The 19508-nt window shown below is 41.6% G+C and overlaps 1 protein-coding gene across 1 annotated transcript in view; it reads left to right on the plus strand.

Moving 5' to 3' along the window:
• Positions 1-2779, plus strand: part of HS3ST3B1 (heparan sulfate-glucosamine 3-sulfotransferase 3B1) — a 39728-nt gene extending 36949 nt beyond the window's left edge. The window contains exon 2 of the mRNA XM_037070937.1: positions 721-2779. Within this exon, the coding sequence (XP_036926832.1) occupies positions 721-1339 (619 nt within the window). The 3' untranslated portion in view covers positions 1340-2779. The remainder of the gene's footprint in view (positions 1-720) is intronic.
• The last annotated feature ends 16729 nt before the right edge of the window (positions 2780-19508 follow it).

The raw sequence follows: 19508 nt of genomic DNA on the forward strand, positions 1-19508 counted from the left end.
AGACATCACACAAGCCCTTTTATTCGTTTGTTTTTTTTGTTTGTTTGTTTTTGATGGCATCTACAGTATTTTTGGAAACTTCTGGAGTTGTGTCCGGAATTTCTTCTTGGCACATTTGTATCAGTTTAGGCTTCCTCTGATTCCAGCCAGTATTTTGGCTGCTGCGTGTTTTGTTGCCTTCAGGTACGCATTTCAGAGGAAAGGTGTTTTGTCAGTGGTCACTCTAATGAAGCCAGAACAGCCTGGCTGGCCCAAGGGGACACATGTTCGCACCACAGTTGCCCAGGCTGGGTGAACACCTGAAGGCAGGCTAGTGAGGCCGGTGGGCAGAGAAGTCTCCAGGGCCTCAGGTGCTGTTACTTAGGAAAGTCACAAACCCAGAGACCTTTGGTTCTGACATCAGATGTTTGGAACCTTATAGAAGCAGGATACCCTGAAAAGTCAGGGAGAGGCCAGGAGAAAGGATTTTAGAGAAACCTGTATCCTACTTTTTACCTTGTAGAAAAAGGTGCCTTTACATTTCAGGTAGATGATGTCCAGCCTCCAAACTTCAGATGGCACATTAATGTAACTAATGTACATCTCAGCTCAAAAATTGGAATTTTCTTTCCAATTTCAATAACTGTTCCCAGTGAGATGGGGGCCAGGGTTAGAAGTGTTGACATGTGGCCAAAGAGACATCACCTTCTGACCTGCCTCTGGTCTGTTTTCTTTCCTCAGGGACCTGATGCCCCGAACCCTGGACGGGCAGATCACCATGGAGAAGACGCCCAGTTACTTTGTCACCCGGGAGGCCCCTGCACGCATCTCAGCCATGTCCAAGGACACCAAGCTCATCGTGGTGGTGCGGGACCCTGTGACCAGAGCCATCTCGGACTACACGCAGACGCTCTCCAAGCGACCTGACATCCCCACCTTCGAGAGCTTGACATTCAAAAACAGAACCGCGGGCCTCATCGACACATCATGGAGCGCCATCCAGATCGGCATCTATGCAAAGCACCTGGAGCACTGGCTGCACCACTTCCCCATCGGCCAGATGCTCTTCGTGAGCGGGGAACGGCTCATCAGTGACCCGGCCGGCGAGCTGGGCCGCGTGCAGGACTTCCTGGGCCTCAAGAGGATCATCACTGACAAGCACTTCTACTTCAACAAGACCAAGGGCTTCCCCTGCCTGAAGAAGGCCGAGGGCAGCAGCAAACCCCACTGCCTGGGCAAGACCAAGGGCAGGACCCACCCCGAGATCGACCGCGAGGTGGTGCAGAGACTGCGCGACTTCTACCGGCCTTTCAACCTCAAGTTCTACCAGATGACCGGGCATGACTTTGGCTGGGATTGAAGGCACTAGCACTGTGCTGCCTACCATGTGGCTTATATATTGAGAGATATTATATGTATGTAAAATGTACAGAAATATATTTTATAATAATTTATTTTTAATTCATAAGCAATTAATTCACTAAGCTGCCTAGCCACACACTTTAGAGAGTTAGCTTTGTAATCTGTTAACATTCCGAAGTGTTTAATTCTAATAGTTTGTTCTTTTCCTCACAACTGATGGTGCTTCCATTTCCCTCCCTACCCATTATATTTAAGAAGAAGAAAAGCACAACTTGAGATTTTTGTTGTTACGGGTATGCAGCCTTCGATCGCTGTCTGAATTCACTTGCCAACACTTTGCATGTTGGGTCTCCCATTCCAGCTTCCATTTCTTGTCCCACCTGTGTACCTCATCGGAGCACTGGCTGCCCCAGCGGTGTTTCCCTTGGACAGTGAGACCTCAGGTAGCAGCTTTCTCATCCATGTGATGTCATCTCTGAGGATGTGGATCCCAGACCACCCGCTAGGTGTTCCCTGTCTGCTCAGCACCTGGGGGAAGCACCACCTCAGCAGGGCCTTCCACATCCTCTCTGAGACTTCGTGCCAGGGTCTGTTCACTTCAGATCTTGAGTTTGAAGGATGGCCCTGTATCCTCTTTTGCCCTAGTTCCTGGTTCATTAGCCAGCTTGATGTGTATGCAAAAGTTAGCCTCCTCTTTCCCAGTCATGTGTGTGAGATGCTTGGGTGCTGCTTTAGAAATAAAGATGGTCTCTTCTAATTTGCATGAGAGTGCACCATGCTCCGTCCTCCAGTTCTGATCTGACACACCAAAGAATTCCCTAGGCCAGCAGAGCCATAGGCACAAACCAAGGGTGCCATCAGCATCTGCTAAGATGGTGTTAGGCACAGTCAGCTATGTAGGGCACATCCCAGGAGGCTGACAGCCTCAATGGAAGAAAAGAGAAGGACACTCAGAAGGACAGGTGGCCTGGCAAAGAAAGGGAATCCTTGGCCCCCTGCTTGATGCCTGGAATTCCTCTCCTTGGAACTCCTGGCTCACCTCAGATGGACAATATGGTCTGTTTAGCAAGCAGCCCTTGTAAGGCCAGGCTGGGAAAGCTGGCCCCATGTTGCTTGTGAGCACTTGAGCCAGACACCTGCACAGTGGTTGCTTGTCTTAGCCAGGTCTTGGCAGAAGAGTTGCCAGAATTATTGCTGCTGATGCAGATTGCTCTCCCCGTGCCTCTCTATTGGGAGAGCAGTTGGGGATCTTTCATGATGACTAGCCAATGGCAATTGGGTAACCACATAGCAATATCACATAATAACATCCTCACTTTATCCTCAATGTTCTACACCAGAATGCTTCTACCATAAAAGAATCATTATTTGAGTTATACATCTTTGAGGCATATGTGGGAAGATATACATATTGTCATAATGGTTAAGTTGTGATTTTCACAAAGGATACTTTTTTATTTTGTAAGGAATAACTTGCCCAATAGCCTAAGAAAACTTATATGAAGAGAAAAAATAATTCATCTTTAGAAACTGATCAGAGATGTCACTGGTCTTTGAGTGATATCTTGTTGATGATCTGCTTTGTATTTGCCCAGATCTGCTTTGTATGGCCCAGATCTTTCTAGGTCATACTCAACAGCTAAACTGTCAACCTGCATGTTCTGTGTAGGAGGATGGGCACATGGGCTCTGTGCATTCCAGAGATGTTCTCTTCATTTCCTAGCTTGTTACTGCCCCTACCAAGGAGTGTAGAACCTACACTTGGGGTTCTGCCATAATGTAGGACGGTTCTCCCTTCTTGCTGCTTGGGTATCAGAAATATCCACGTAGGGTGCTAATTGGTCATGCATCTTTTCAATTAGCAGGCTCATTTGAAAGAAAAATGACAACACCTTTCCAGTGACAGCGTAAAGTATAAGTCAGTATTCACACCTTCCGCCTAATTATGTCCTGTCTGCTTCTGGCCACCCTCATGATCTGACCAGATCATGGTGTGGAATTGCAGGAAAGTTAAGAGGAGGATTTGCAATATAGCAGCTGGAAAGCAAGCATGAGCTATTCCTTCTCCTTTGAGTCCCTGCCCTCTTTCCAATCTGGACAACTTTTGATTAAGTTGTTCTCTGCCTTAAAACTGAAACGGAAACTGAAATTTTCAGATAGAAGGAGGATCATTTAGTCATAAACACTGAAGTGGGTCAAGATTCTATTTTGGGTCAAATCCTTGAATCCAAACAGATGTTGATAATAAGCACTGAAGGCCTAGAGCAAGTTTTCTATGTAAAACAAATACGTCAAGCTCCCTGTGCATCTCTTCATACGGGCCTGCTAGCTTACAGCTCCCAACTGATCTGCACACAGCATCTGCCCCAAGGTTATACCCATCACGTGGCAATTATCACAGGGCCTGAGCCTGTATGTCTTCCTCCTGGAGAAGTTAGGCAACACATCACATTCAGCCTTGGATTTCGTCCTGTTCTAATAATCTGCAAGCCACCAACTTCGCTTTCAGCTGCTGGGAGGTAGACACCATTTCATATTTTGGCAATTTTTCCTAGCATGTGTCTTCCTTCCAGTTCACAGGGAAAACTCCAGTAGTCATTGGAATACTTTATTTCAGTTTTGTTCCCATTCTTGTTAAAAACAAAAATATTAACAAAAAATTGGAGTATTTTATTGTCTCTCTCTACTCCATGCTTGTTTTGAGGTGTTTGTACAGTAGTCTATTCACTTGGTACCTGCAAAAGTATGTAGGTATAGTGATTTAATTGGATGAAGGAGGAGGAGAAATTGTCTTCTCACGAGATTCTTTTTGGAAGTCATTTTGAATAACATACATTTTACACCTTTTGAGAAACCATTTCAGATACTGTCAGGGTATTTTCATAGGAAAGGAAAATGGGAAGTTTTATTTAATATGTTTCTAAAATGCTGACAGAGGTCAGTGTCATTTTTCTTTTCAGTTTATCAGCATGGATGGTCAATAAAATTTTAAAGTGTGGTTAGATTTTTTCTCACTTTTGTAACATTAATTTATGACTGAGTTTCATTCAGCCTTGTAATCTGAAATACTGTGCAAATTCAAGCAGTGTGTCTTCTATAACCTGGATATTAGAATAGCCAATATGTACAAAAATCAAATCAAGTATTTTGTCCTATGTATAACACTAATTTTACACAGAGAAAGATGTTTCTAGGAAAATGAAATTCTGGTAATTGATACTATTTCTTTTTATGAACAAATAAAATATATTTTACCAGCTTGTGGCCACTTATATGTTTTGTGTTGCACACCAACAAGGAAGTGATATTTTATTTAATAAATAGTCATGTGCATACACACACCATACACATGACACACGCCACATGAAGGCATTATGTGTGCAGGTCATTCTTTCACATTGTAAAGGGTTCAATCCAAAATCCAGCTAATCACAAACATTTGGGGTAAGTTTTTGTAAATGACTGAAGGAAATGGTGGGCAGAGGCTATGCCCCTTGGAGGCTCCCATAGAGGAAGTGCTGAGCATTCTGCGATTCTGAGAGCTCGTTCCCCTGTGCACTGCTCAGGCTCTGACCAGGGCGGGGCAAGTGTAATGACAGGTGTGCTGTAAGCAGAGCACTGATGGCTGGGTGATTTGGGCAATGGTAGCCTTCCTGTTGCACATTTGCACAGGAGTCTCGTGTTAGTTATTTAGAGGTCCTTATAACAGGGCATTTCTGGATTTCCAGCCCATCTCAAATGATGCTCTGTTTTCTTTTGAGTTAGCACATCCTTGCATGATTATTATTTACTATTTTAAACACTTTAAAAAAATTTCAATTGAGATTTATTTTATTTTGGTACACATCTGGTTGAATTTTGAAAGTAGTTGGCACCAAATTAATAAATTAATGCTGAAACCAAAGAGTTCTGACTTAAAAAATAAAGATTTTATTGAGGTGTGAGTGGCAAACAAAAATGCACATATTTAATGTATATAACTTGAAACTCATGAAACTAACACTGCAATCAAAACTACATCATATCCATCACCTCCAGAAGTTTCTAACTGCCTTCTTGCTTTTGTGATGAGAACACTTAACATAAGTTTTTCCATCTTAGCAAAATTTTAAGTATACAATGTATTATCATTAACTATAGGCACCATGATTTACAGTAGTTCTCTAGGACTTAATTCATTTTGCATAACTTAAACTTCATTTAAAAAGGAAACATTATAATCTCAGGAGAAAAGCCTGGTCATAAGGAGGAGGCAATCATTACAAAAATGCAATGAAATCAGAGTAATGCAATAAATTTCTAGGTACATATATCTTAAGCCACATTAGCCTGTGGCTCACCCACTGTGCCTGGCAAAGGTCACTGCTGTTAAAGGTCCAGCATCATCTGAGATTTCTGTCTTGCCATGAAGGATGAAAGATAACTGAAAAAGGAGTGACTTGCCTGACGCTGTGTGGTATGTCCAACAATGCCTAAAACATAGTATTGTCTCTGGTAACACTGGTTTTTTTTTTGTATTTTGGAGAACTGTGATCCTACTAAGAAAATGCCTTGGGCAGACACCAAGTTGGAAATCAGCCTGGCATTTTGGGAAGGCCACAAAAGAAACAGTCTACAGAAGGGCAGGACAGGTGGGAAACAAGTCTTCATTAACCCCTGGTTTTTAAGAGCCAGCATTATAAAGAGACTTCCTCCTGACCCAGGAATATGCCGCTAGGTGAGTATGGGTGCTGACTCGACAGTGCTCCCCATCAATTTTAGGGGCTTCTACAGAATGATAATAATACAAATCTAAAACTGACTTCTCAATCTGATAACATTGTTTAGAAGAATAGTTCTCAAGCTTGGGATAATAGTCAAATGGTTCAGAGAGGCTAAAAAAATGCTGAAGCCCTAACACACCTCAGACCCGTTACTTTAGACTCTCTGTTGCATGACACCCAACATTGATAGATTTAAATAGTTCCCCAAGCATGGGCCTGGAGGGCATCACGCTAAGTGAAAGTCAGACAGAGGAAGACAAATATTGGATGATCTCACTTATATGTAGACTAAAAGCTCTAAAAAACAAAGTAGAGTGGTAGTTGCCAGGAGCTGGGGATCTTTGGGGGGAAATGGGGAGATACTGGTTAAAGGCACAGATCTTTAGTCAGAAGATGAACAAGTTTGGCGATCTAATGTGTAGCATAGTGATTATAGCTAACAATTCTGTATCATGTATTTGAAAGTTTCTAAGAGAAGAATCTTCAATGTCCTTACCAGAAAAAAAGAAATGGCCACTATGTGATGGGGTGGGGGGCAGCTGGTCTATGGGGCCACCATTTTCTAGTTTATACTTGCACCCAACCAACAAGCTGTGTCCTTAAATTTACACAATATTATGTGTCAGTTATATCTCAGTAAAGCTGTGAACAATGTTAACAGTGCCATTAAAAAGCTCCACAAGTGATTCTAACATGTGTCTAAGATTAAGAAGCATGGTTCTCAAAGTGTGGGTTCTGAGCCACACTGGCATCCCCTGGAAACTCAGTAGTGACTTGCACTTTCAGGCCCCACCTCAGACCTCCTGAATCAGACACCTGGGTTCCACAAGCATTTCGCTGCTTGCAATTCATGCTCAGGGCAGTGTTACTAAACTTTGTAACACTGAAAGCTACAGAACTTGACTTCCTCATTGAGTACATTTTCCTCTATACCACTTTCTTAACCAATAAAATCAATTCCTAAGCAACCCCCCCCCTTATCTCTCTGGATCTCCTTGAAGGGAAACCCTGGCGCAGTCAGTCTTAAGCCTTTCAAATAATGGCTGTGTCCCCCTGAGTCCCTCACTGCTCCGCTGGGCCTTCTTTCTTTGGGCAACTCCAAGTGGACATCTATAATGTGTTCCTGAAACTGCCTGACAGTGGGAAGACAGACTTATGTATGTATCATAAGGGATTTTTTTTCTAAAGAACTAAAATCCTCTAAATCCCTATTTTTACCTCACCTTCTAGATTCAGTCTTCAACAGTTTATTTTCAGCATCTTGTATAGGATTGATAATTATTTTTGTCTTATCCTTCACAATTGAATACACAATTGACTCCCTAAAGTCCACTGATGGGCCTTTGAGGTTAAAGATTCCATCTCGCCATCATTTTCTCAATTATAAAGAGCTCAACTAAACTGACAGTTCCTAACACTAATTCTAATTGTATTTTTCCTTTCTCACTAATTTTTATTATTACTAGGTATGAAAGAAAATAATTGTTATATTATTGTACAGTAGGCTGTAGCAATCTATCTGTGGGTACAGAGCCTGCATCCCCCACGTGAGATAGCTTTGTTCCCATCCAGCAGTCTATCTCCATGTGAACTGAAGGCCCCAGGGCACAGTGTCTGAGGAAGGTGAATAGAAGGCACTGAAGATCCTGCCCCTGCCTTTACGCCTGTGCTGGCACATCAGAGGCTCCTAAAAGTCTTCCCCATAGCCCCCAATGCTGTTATAGTTCCTCCACAAAATCTTGACTTCAGAACATCTAGGCCTTGCATGTTTTCACTTTCTATATATTTAGCAAGAGAAGGGATAATAGAGGACACCAAATCTCCATTGGCAGCAGTAAACACCAGGAACGTTTTGAGAAAGGGAGTTGTCTGATAGGAGGGATGTTCAGAGAAGTTGATTTAAGACATGATATTCCATACAAATTGGAGAAAGAATGGGCTTCAGTCAGAGATTAGTTGATTCATTCAATAAATATTTATTGAGTGCCTGCTGTTGCTAGGAACACAACCTAAATAAGGCACATTGCCTGCTTCAAAGAATTGGTATTCTATGGAGGAGTTGAAGATGCAGCTTGAATACGGTGTCACAAGGGCCATGACAAGATGCTGTGCGAAATCAGGACAGGAGTACCTAAGCTGATTTGGGGAAGTGTAGGGTACAAGGAGGGTCAAACCTACAAATCTGGGAGCATATAGCCAGACAATTGGATGGATGCTGATGGGGAGATGGAGGGAGAGAATCTTGTGCAAAGATCTAGATGTAAATAAATGTGACTTTTTGGGAACTGTCATTCATTCACAGTGGATGTAGCAGGGAGTGCAGTGGGTGGGGTTCTGGAGGGTCAGAAATGATTGTACTGCAGGCACATTAACATCAGCCCAGCTGCTTTTGACCTCCAGACTCTTCTATCCAGTCACTATCTGACACCTCTATTTGGATGTATCCATAAGTATCTGAAATTAAAACAGGCCCCAAATTGAACTCCTAGTTATTTTTACCTGCTCGGGAGTGCTCAAACTAGAAAACTTGGAGTCACACTTGGCCATCTCTTTCCTTCACATTCCCCATGTCCAATTCACCACTGAGTCCTGTCAAGACAACTTCCAGAATACCTCCCACGTCCACTCACTTCTTTCTATCTCCTCAGAGACCTCCAGCTAGTACAAGCTACCACCCTTTCTCACTGGGCTCCTGCAGTGGCCTGACCTGGCCTCCCACATATTTCCTCCTGCTCCTCCCAGTCTAGTCTGCTCGTAACAGCTGGGGAATCTTTTTAAAACTCCGATTGGATTGTGCATTCCTCCAGCTAAAATCCCTTAAGTAGCCACCATTAAGTTTCAGATCCTAACTCCTTTATTTGTCCTGAAAGTCCAGCCTCATTTTATGCCCTTTTCTCCTTGGTCTCCATGCTTCAGCCACAACAGTCTTCTTTTGGGTCCTGGGAGGAACTTCCTCTTTGTAGATGCCTTTCTTTTAACTCCTTGCCTGGGTCACTTACACTTTCCTTTCAGATCTCAACTCTGCTTCCCCTCACCTGCCTGAATTCTTCAGTGAGGTCTTCTCTGTGGTAGATGGTTAATGCAGTGTGCCGTACCTCCTGGAATTCATACTTTCACACTTTCATACTTTCATACTTTCATACTTTCATACTTCCCTCACACTGACTTGGTGCTGTGACTGCAACTGCTTTAACCAACAAAATATGACAGAAACAGGGCTGTGGCCGTTCCAGGACAAGCCCTTGATTGGTCTGGCCACTTCTGCTTTCTTTTGCTAAGAACACTCACTCTTGCAAATCCCCCTCCCCTCAGAATGCAGCTGCCATGCTATGAATAGCCTGAAACACTTGGAGAAACCATATGTAGGCATTTTAACCAACTGTCTCAGGTGAGCTCCCGGCAGACAGGCAGCTTCAACTGCCACCCACTTTAGTCAGACATCCTGGGTGTTTCAGTCACTCAGGCCCCAAGCCAACTGCAGCTGTAGCCAACATCATGTGGAACAGAATAACCACCAGCTGAGCCTAGTCAACCAATGAAATTGAGAAAGAGTGAACCTGGTTCTTCTTATAAGCCACTAAGTTTTGGAACGGTTTGATAAGCAATAGTGAATCATTGGAACAATGTCCAATCTAAATGAACTTTAGCTCTCATTTTAGCTCAGAGAATCCAATCCCCCTCCTTCATTACATTTGCCACAATTTATACTGATGCCTATGTTTGTGTTTGTTTGTTGCCTTTCTCCAGGCCTGGGCTGCCATCTCCATACAGCAGAGACTGTGGCTTCTAACAGAGAACAATGGGATCATCAAGCAGCTTAATAGTTCTTAACTATTGAATGAAGGAATAAGGGGCTTAGATTGTTATCCTGAGGGAAGCAGGACAAAAATTTTAAACAGATGAGTAGGATAAAAAATTATAAACACAATTTGCCATAAGAAAAAAAGGTGATACTTTAAAATCTAGTTTTTAAGGAGGGCAGAAAACTTCTTAAAGAGCTTTTCTTATGGTTAAGAAACAATAAAGACTTTTGGTTTTGAAAATAGAAGGCTTTGGGCTAAGTCTGGGTGAGAGTAGGTGAGACAAGAGGATTTTAAAATAATGAAAAAGTAATGTAAAAGGTGACTTTCTTGAGCAGTGAAAAAATAAATTAAACAGTTTTAATTTTTTCAAGATGGGCTCTAGTGAGGCATTTAAGGAAACAGAGACCTAGGTGGGGGCATTGTGGAGGGTCATTTGGTTCTAACAGTGTCCTCCAGGGACATGGAGAGGGGTCTAGTCTCAAGGGAAAGAGGTGTAGATTGGTTATGGTGGAGGAGTGGTTAAGCCTGTGTATTAGCTTCCTGTGGCTGCTGTAACAAAGTACCATAAGCTGGGTGGCTAAAAAACCTCAGAAATGTGTTGTCTCGCAATGTTGGAGGCCGAACATCTGAAATCAAGGTGTGGGCAATGCCACTCTCCCTCTGAAGCCTTTAGTGGAGAGTCTTTTCTTGCCCCTTCCAGCTTTGGTAGCCCAGTTACTCCTTGGCTTGTGGCAGTAAAACTTGACTCTCTGCTTCTGCCTTCACATGGCCATTGCCTTCTGTCTGTCTCCACATGGCATTCTTCTCTGTGTGTTTGTCTGTGTCCAAATTTCCCTTGTCTTATAAGGACCTCAGTCATAGTAGACTCCACCTTAATGGCCACATCCTCACTTAAGGGAGATACAAGTCTACCCATAAACTGTAACCCAATTTAAGTTGTTATTTGGGGGAGCTCTAATTTTCCTCCAATATGCAACCACAAAGTCTTTTTAAATTTCTACAGGCTTTGTGGACCTTTCAGTGGAATATCAGAGATGTTTAGGAATGAAGGGGGGATTTGGGGAATTGAGTAAGAGGGAGAAAGCATGTACTACAATGAACCCTCAGGATATGTGAGCCTCAGAAATAAGAGACAAGAGTGTGGATTTCTTGCAGTTATGTTCTAGTTATCTTATTTGGCTATGAAAGAAAAGTGTGAACTTGAAAGACTCTGAAACTTGGAAGAAAATCAAGTCACACTCACATTAACACTTTAGAAAGATGGTGCTGGCTGCTGGAAAATGATGATGTGGGAAATACATTGGAATAATTGGGAGGAAGGACCAAGCAGTCAGTTAGTGGCTATTGCAGTGATTCAGACAAAAGGGGATGGTAACCGGAACTTGGGTGATGGATTGGAAGTTGGAGAAAGTCAAAGGGGACCAGAAAGAGTCAACTAAAGAAATGTAGTGGGTGAGGAGGCATCAAGGATGACAGGCAGGCTTATGGGTTAAGCACCTGGGCAGATGTCAATGCTAAACTTTAGCCGAGAAGCTAAGAAGGATGGGTGTTTTGCTGCAGAAACACAGATGTGAAGAATGAGGGCCTGGATGGGGTGGTGGCTGGAGTAGGAGTCAGCTGGCTGACTAACTGCTGCTTTTCCAGTTTGCTGGCTTTCCCAAATGTCACAATATGGGCATGGTCAGATTGAATGAGCTCCTTAGCACCTGAGAGAACAGAAGGGCAGGTTGAATTGTTGGAAATCAGAGAAAAATCTCAGCTTAACTGGGGACTCTGGGGAAAATTATATCTTATGGAGTTTTTAATAATTGTTTACTGTTTAAAAATTTTATTTCAATATTATGACATTTTTAATGATCCATGGGTAGAAATATATGGCCACTGATAATTTGCTCAATAGTTGCAGAACATTGTCATTTGAGTATTTGTTCTTTAGGGGTTCTTGGGATCCTACAGACCTAAGCATTTAGGCAACATCAAAACAATATATTATGTGCATCAAGAGAAGAATTTTAAATTAATGACTGGTGACTTAGTATAGTACAGTATACCATTAAATTAACCTTCATTACAATGTGTTAATTGCAAAGCATCTAGTTGGTAACTATTAAAATTTTACAAGCTCATTCAATAGGATGGTCTCTCTCATGCATATCATATCTATCGCTATTTCTTTCTCTATCTCTATCGAACATATAATCTATATCTACCTATATCTATACTACATATCAGTAGTAATGAGCTCTATTCCAGACCTATGAGTGCCATTTTAGTGATCCTGAATGTGAAGATTCCTTTGGGTCACTCGCCTTCTACCCAAATGACCCTTTACCCATGTCTTGTTGGGGTCTGACCATTGGTTCCATGAGGAAATGGGGACTGATAAGGCAATTTCACAGTATCAGACCCTTCTTGTCTCAGTTTTCCCAACTTGAGTTTCTTGCACCTTCTGTTCTGCAGGCTCAGCCCATTCTACTCCAGATTTGGAGTCATGTGCCACCACATACTAGCTCTGACACCTTAGAGGAATTACTAAGCCTATCTGAACCCAATATTCCTTAAGAGCCTACTGGAGTCCATGATACTGTCCTAACAGGTTTATAAGGATTAAAAGAGATTTTACCTGCAAAATACTTATATACCACTTGGCACAACTAATGTTTGATAAACATTACTATTCTTCACTCACCCCTCCCTAGTTAACTTTGATCAAGTTGGGACCAGTATCTAGAGCCTCAGGTTCATTTTTGGTGCTACCAAAAAGCAACTACATTTGTACAAAGCCAGCTTTTTTGGTTTCAGGGTGAGTCCTTTAAACCGAGTGACCTTGGTGCTGTGGAGTCCCTCCTGCCCCATTGGCCGAGCCAATATGCTTTAGAATTTCATAGTTCCTCTAGAGTTCAAGGCGGCCCTGGACTCCCCTCTGTTTGGGTAGCCCTTACGCTCAGCTCTGATTTTGATTTCTCTCCAGCCAGGGGCTCAAGCCAGCCCAGAACAGCTAGTCTGTGCTCAGGAACTCTCACCCTGCTGCCTAACAGCTTTGTGCTTTCTTGGGCATTGGGCCCCCATACATGCCCTTCTAGGGGACTAAATCCTCAGGTGAGTAGGTGGGCTCCTGAGTTCTCCCAGTCCCCACCTTATGCACAACTCAGCATCTCCCATTCCTGCTCTGTTTCCCACCACTGACAGACCTAGGGTACACTGTGGCAGGAAGTTTGGACAGGCACCATGTGTAAAGAGGTGATGTGAATGTTGGCTCAGTCTCTGCTTTTGAAAATGGGAAGATAGGTGTCAAGTCTTGGGGCACAGAGGAAACACTATTGATTCAGTGGTTCTAATGCCTCACCAGTGGGCATCCCATAGCCAATATCCTTGCCCTGCCCACCTCCCTCACATGCAACTTCTTGACAGACTTCCTGAGACCCTGACTATCCTCTACCTCCTCTTCTTCTTGTCCCTTCCTCTGTTATAGCCCAGCTCAAATCCCATCTTTTTAAAAATTCATTGTTGAAGATTCCACTATACCAAATCATCTCTTTTCTTTGAACGTTGGCTACCTATTTTCCCAACAACATACTAATTTGCACTTTGTAATTCAGTCCACTGCCCATCATTTACTCATATCTATTAGTTTATTGTCTCAGACAATTGCATGTTCTAAGGGTTTTTGTAACCCTCTCTACCAATCTGTGTGCCAACACCACATCATCTCACCTTGATTACAGGAAGAACTACCCTCTAGGTCTCTACCTTGCCACAGTGAGCCACCACAGTGCACCCAGTGGGTAGTTCAGATTTTATGTCAGAAATATTCTTTGGTGGTTCCCGCCATTTTCAGGACCCACATTCTGTCATGAGACAGCACACAGTTTGTCATGTGGTCCCCTGCATGCCTCTTCTCCCTCTTTCTTAATGACAAGAAAAAATATTCTGTAATGTTCTAAATTAAAGTCATGAGAGAGAGAGAGAGAGAGAGAGAACAGTTAGTTCATTAATATCTGTGGGCCAGCTTAGTGTATGATGGGATTTTGGGTTAATTTCCAGGCGGCTGTTTCCATGATTAATCTTTCTTTTAACATTGAAGATTAATTTGTTAACAGGAAAACAGTTAATATTCCAGATTATTCTCAATTAACTATATAGTTTATAGATTTCTAATAACTTAGTCACACACACAAAGTCAATGTTTTCCTAAAAGTAACATAATCACAAGTTCTTGCAAACCTGAATATTTAGGAGAACCATTATTCAACTTATTTCTGGGTAACACATTTTCATAAGACAGGGCAGGCAAATAAGGTTCTTGAGAGCTATTCTGTGATTTTTCTAAAGAGAGAAATGCCAGGTGCCTTTGAACCCCAAGAACCTTTGCTTACTTAAACATAAACTTTCTGGACTTGCTCACCAGCTCTCCAAGGGAGCAAGCACTTATTCCTTGGAGCCTGCACCTATCCCAGAACTAGCTTCTTTTCACCTTCTGCTGCCCTCTTTGTCCATAGTGACGAAGACTAACTGGATCATGAGGAAAACAGTCTGTCTGGAGTGTCTATGGGAAGAGCTAGGGCTTAAGGAAATCTCGATTGCAGTTATGAGAACATGAGCTCTAATGCTTATAATAAAGCTCTATGTTTCTAACTTCCCCTTTTCTTTGATAAATGCCTCTCCATCTTGGCAGGCAAGCCACAGTATGCAAGTGGCTTAACATGTCTGCACACACTGGGTTGCAACCTTGTCTTTTTCCTGAATAAATCCTTTTTGGTGACTAAATACCTAGTTGATACTAATTTTCAGTCAACAATAACTGATGTAAATCCATTCAGAACAGCTTATATCTTTTTCCCCTCTCCTACTTGATATATAAAAGTACACTTGCAAAATTCAAGGACAGCAGACCTGTATGTCTTTCCTAGCTAGCCTTGCTGCTGGTGGCTTAGACTCTCTGCCCCAGGGCCAGTCTCCTTCTTCTTCTCCTCCTCCTCTCCCTTCTTCTTTTCCTCCTCCTCCCCTTCCCCTCCCTCTCCTCCTCCTAATCCTTCTTCTAGTGATGGCCTAATAAACACTTTCATTTAAAAAGACTTTTAGCCATAAAGAAAAACATTTTAAACATTTTACTTATTTATTTTAGAGAGAGGGGAAGGGATGGAGAAAGAGTGGGAGAGAAACATTGACATGCCAGAGATACATCAACTGATTGCCTCTCACATGCTCCAAACATTGTCTAAAAATGTCTAACATTGTCTTCTATGTCCAACATTGTCTTCATCAGTATCTACCTCTGTTTATAAGTTATGCTCTGGCTACACTGAGCATTTGTTTCGCAGAATTCAACATGTGTCTTTACAGCTCCTCACTTTGTATGAGCAATTTCTTCTTTCTAGAATTATTCTTCTATGCATTTTCACTCTCTGTTCATGTCTGCTTTTTTTCTTCATTTTCAAATCCTGAGATATGCCTGCAGACAAATATATAAAATATCTATGGGCAGTGTGACAACTGTCCTGTTTATATTTACTCAGAAAGCAGACCATTATCAGCACCCCAGAGGCCCCTGAATGTCCCCTTGGCTCCCCCTATAGGTTACCAATATCCTAAAACTTGTGATAATTATTTGCTGACTTCACTGATTTCTGCCTCAGTGAACATGGGTTCCTAAACACTAAGGATTAGTTTTGCCCATTTTCCAACCTTATCTGACTGAGATCATATTCTTCTGCATCAGCTGCCTTCATCTAGCATTGTGCTAGCATTGTCTGTGTTGTGTGTGTAGCTGTGGTTCTTTCTCATTCCCTCCTGTATGTCATTCTATTCCATGAATATACCATATTTGATTGATTCACACCATTGTTAGGAAATCTGGGTTTTGTCCCCTTGATTTATTCTTCACAGTGTTTCTGTACTACTAAATATATTATTTAAAGATCACTCGTCTTCCTCTAATTGAATATAAGCCACCTGAGGGTAGAGATCGTGTTGTTCAATATTGGTTTTCCAGAATCTACACAGAGCCTGGAAGAGAGTAGGTGCTCAGAATGGGTGTTGCTGAATCAATCAAATGTTGACTTAAACTCTTCCTAGTCTGGTGAGGTGTTCCTCACTCATTTCCTCCTCTTCCAGGCCCTCATCAGCCTCTCCAGACAGACTCTCAGCCGCAACAGCAACAATAATACTCTAATGGTCAAGTGCTTACTCTGTGTTAGGAAGTACACTAACACGTACAATCTCAGTTAACACTCCCAAACTCTTCTGAGGTAGGCAGTCTTCTTATTCCCATTCTACAGAGTGAGACACTGCAGTTCAGGAAGCTGACACCTGCCCAGTGTCACACAGTCCAGAAGGTAGGAGTCAAACCAGTGGCTGGTTCTGAGGCTAGGTTCTTTGTCCCAATCACATGCTGATTCCCATAGACAACTCTGTCCAAAGATGTGTTCAGCTTGGCTCACCAGAGTTTTGACATTAAAAACAAAATTTTATTGCAAATATCCTAGAAAATGTAGATTTTTTTCACAAGAATGTTGTAAGAGCTCTTATTACAATATCAGCAATAGACCAAGGCTCAGAAAGGTGATGTGAATATTTAGAGCAGTTATACAGCTTGCAGGTAGTTCAGCCAGGACTTGCCCTTCAGTCTGACTATGAAGCCTGTTATTTCCAGTTGAATATTCATCTTCAATGCTGTGAAAGCAAATGTGAACAAGAAGAACTGTGCACCCCTGGGACCATGAGCTACTTCCTCCGCAATGGGCAGTTTTCCCCAGCCTGTCCCCCTGCTTGCCTCTCTCCCATGGCCTGTGGGCTGGGCTCCTCCTTTGAAGCTGTCCAACAGATTAGGAAATCTATTCAAACTCTTCATGGACCATTAGCATCTTTTCTTTTTGCAGGGCATTCTGTGAATAGACTGCCCTGTTTTAGAGGAAAGAAACATAAATACGTGCTTGAAAAAATAAATTTTGACCTGAAGAGTTTGTAAAACTCAAGTCTTTACCATCTTGATCATCTCCAGTCCCTAAGTTGGTGAAATAACATTTCAAAATGTCATGAAATAAAGTGGCCAGAATATGCAGTGATTGATGGCAGGGGGTGGGGCGGCAGACAGCTCTAGTACTTAGCTTGGAATTTATGAATCAAAAGCTTTAAAACTTAACCCAAGAAAGTTTTTTAAGCACTACTATTTCCACCTAATTAAGAACTGTCATACAAACATGATTTATTTACAGCTATCATTCATGTATAGAGTAGAATTATTAAAGTTTTTCTCTTTTTTTAAATTTCTAATGACTTTAGTGCATTAACTCAAAGGTTTTTAAAAAGTATTATCTTTCCCTTTCTGGATAAGAAATTAATGCCAACTTATCATATAAAATTTAGAAGCTATAGAAAATATAATGAGAACATAAAAATTACTTGAATCCTACCACCTGAAGATAATTTCAGTGAACACTTATGGGAAAATTTTTTCATTTTTTTCTGTGCACAGTTGTACATACATTTATACATTATATTTTTTATATATCATAAACCTGGGTAAAATATATTTTTATGTATGTAACATTGCATTGTTACTTATTAAACACACTCCTAACAGTACATTGCTAGAAAACATAATCTTGAATGGCTTCAAGGTAGTTCATCTTGTGGTTTTGCTGTAATTTGTTTAACTTTTCTCTATTATTGGAAATTCTGTGTTCCTGATTTTTTCTGTTAAAAACAGTGTTTTAAGGAAAACTCCTTACATAAATACTTTTCCATTTTGGATAATTTTCTTAGTTTATATGTAAAAAGCATTAGTAGGATGGAAACGGAGTCAAAGGTTATGACGTTTATGTAGATTTCAAAGAATTGCTTTCTCTCTTTTTTGGTAATAGTTAAATGAGAAAAAATAGGTAGCATCAGGTGAGAAGAGCAGGGCATGAAATTGATTCTTCATTGTTATCTCAATTATTTAAAATGCATTAAAAGTATGTGTTGTACAAGAAGGATACATTTTAGTCATTGCCTCCGAGCAATGAATTGTCTTTATCACTTCTTTACACCTTTAAACTTTTATGCAAGAAGAGTTCCTGTGAAGTCTTTCTGCCCTCTGCCCTCTGTGACACATTTTTATGGGCCACCATAATAGTCGGCTGCATTCATCTCTGTCTATGTGCTGTTTTCTCTTATTTTAAATTCTCCACTTACTTTTTACTCTTTTTTGAAATGATTATTGTTTCTTTAAATGAAGGTTATACCTGCTAGTTAATTCTTCAAGGCTTTTTACCAGATACAGCCTCCCCTTCCCACCCCTTCCCACCCCCCCTGCTGCCTCCCCTCTTCCCACTCTTCAGAAGGCACTCAGTTTCAGCTCATTTTGTGGGCTGGGAAGAGGTAAAGTCTCCCAAAGTCTCCTTCAAAGTCTTCTAATACCAAATTATTCTCAGATCCCATTTTACTAGTGGGCACACAATTAGTGCTGAAGCTTTAAAAGTTCCTTGACAGTATTCATATAAACAAAGAGCCCTGGCTGGTGTAGCTTAGTGGATTGCACAGGCCAGTGAAGCAAAGGGTCCCCGGTTTGATTCCCAGTCAGGGCACATGCCTGGGTTGCAGGCCAGGTCCCCAGTAGGGGGTGTGTGAGAGGCAACCACACATTAATGTTTCTCTCCCACTCTTTCTCCTTCCCTACCCATCTCTCTAAAAATAAATAAATAAAAAATATTTTTAAAGACTCAAGATGAGTTAAAATGAACTTTCCTAGGACTGGATGCCCCACTAGGATTAGTTCAATCTATGATTCAGAAACATTGAATTTTAAAGAGAAAAGTACAAGTGAGCTGTAAGTACAATTACAATTACTTACAATGGTATGTAAGTATTCAAGAGTTTTTATAAATATTGCCTTTTAAAATGTTTTAATTACTATGTTTATTCAGAATGTATTATTGAAGGCCAACTGAATTCCTGAGTGTGGGTGCAGAGTGCTAGGCAAACAGGGTAGGTGATGCTCAGTCAGGAGGTAAAATGATTCTGCCCCAATTCTAATGGGTGAGTTTTCCAACACTACCAGGAAACTAACCCTGTTCTGACACTGTCTGCCAGCTCCCACAGGGTAAGAACCCAGTCCTCCGGGACTGTCCCCCTCCCTGAACTCTGTCTTTAGACACTAGTGGAGAGTCCAGGTTGTCACTCAGTCTTTTGACTGGCTACAGAACCTCCACTGGTTTACCAGCCTGAAAAAACACACCTCGATTGCTTTCAGCACAGACAATTTCAAGGGGTTTTGGAGCTCTGTGCCAGAAAGAGGGACAGAAACCAAATACATATTTTTATTAGAAAATGTATATCACAGGAGGGAATGAACATTCATGAGCTAACCACAAGTAATTACAAATAAATATGCAAGTTGGTTCGAAGGTTGTGGGTTATTGTTAAGCTGATTAACAAATAAATAATGCAGTTACAAAGTGTGGTAAGTATTCAGAAAGAAAGCACAGAACATTATGAATAGAGGAGCATGATCCTATTTGAGAAACTCAGGAGAAGACTGTCAGCTAGGAGCTGATATTTATTCAAGATGAAGATGATGAGGGAGGGAAAAATAGAAAAAATAGTGTTGCAGATTGGTTAA

Source organism: Sturnira hondurensis, unplaced genomic scaffold (assembly GCF_014824575.4).
Source record: "Sturnira hondurensis isolate 20B ecotype Veracruz unplaced genomic scaffold, ASM1482457v3 Scaffold0019186, whole genome shotgun sequence".
In the NCBI taxonomy this organism is placed as follows: domain Eukaryota; kingdom Metazoa; phylum Chordata; class Mammalia; order Chiroptera; family Phyllostomidae; genus Sturnira; species Sturnira hondurensis.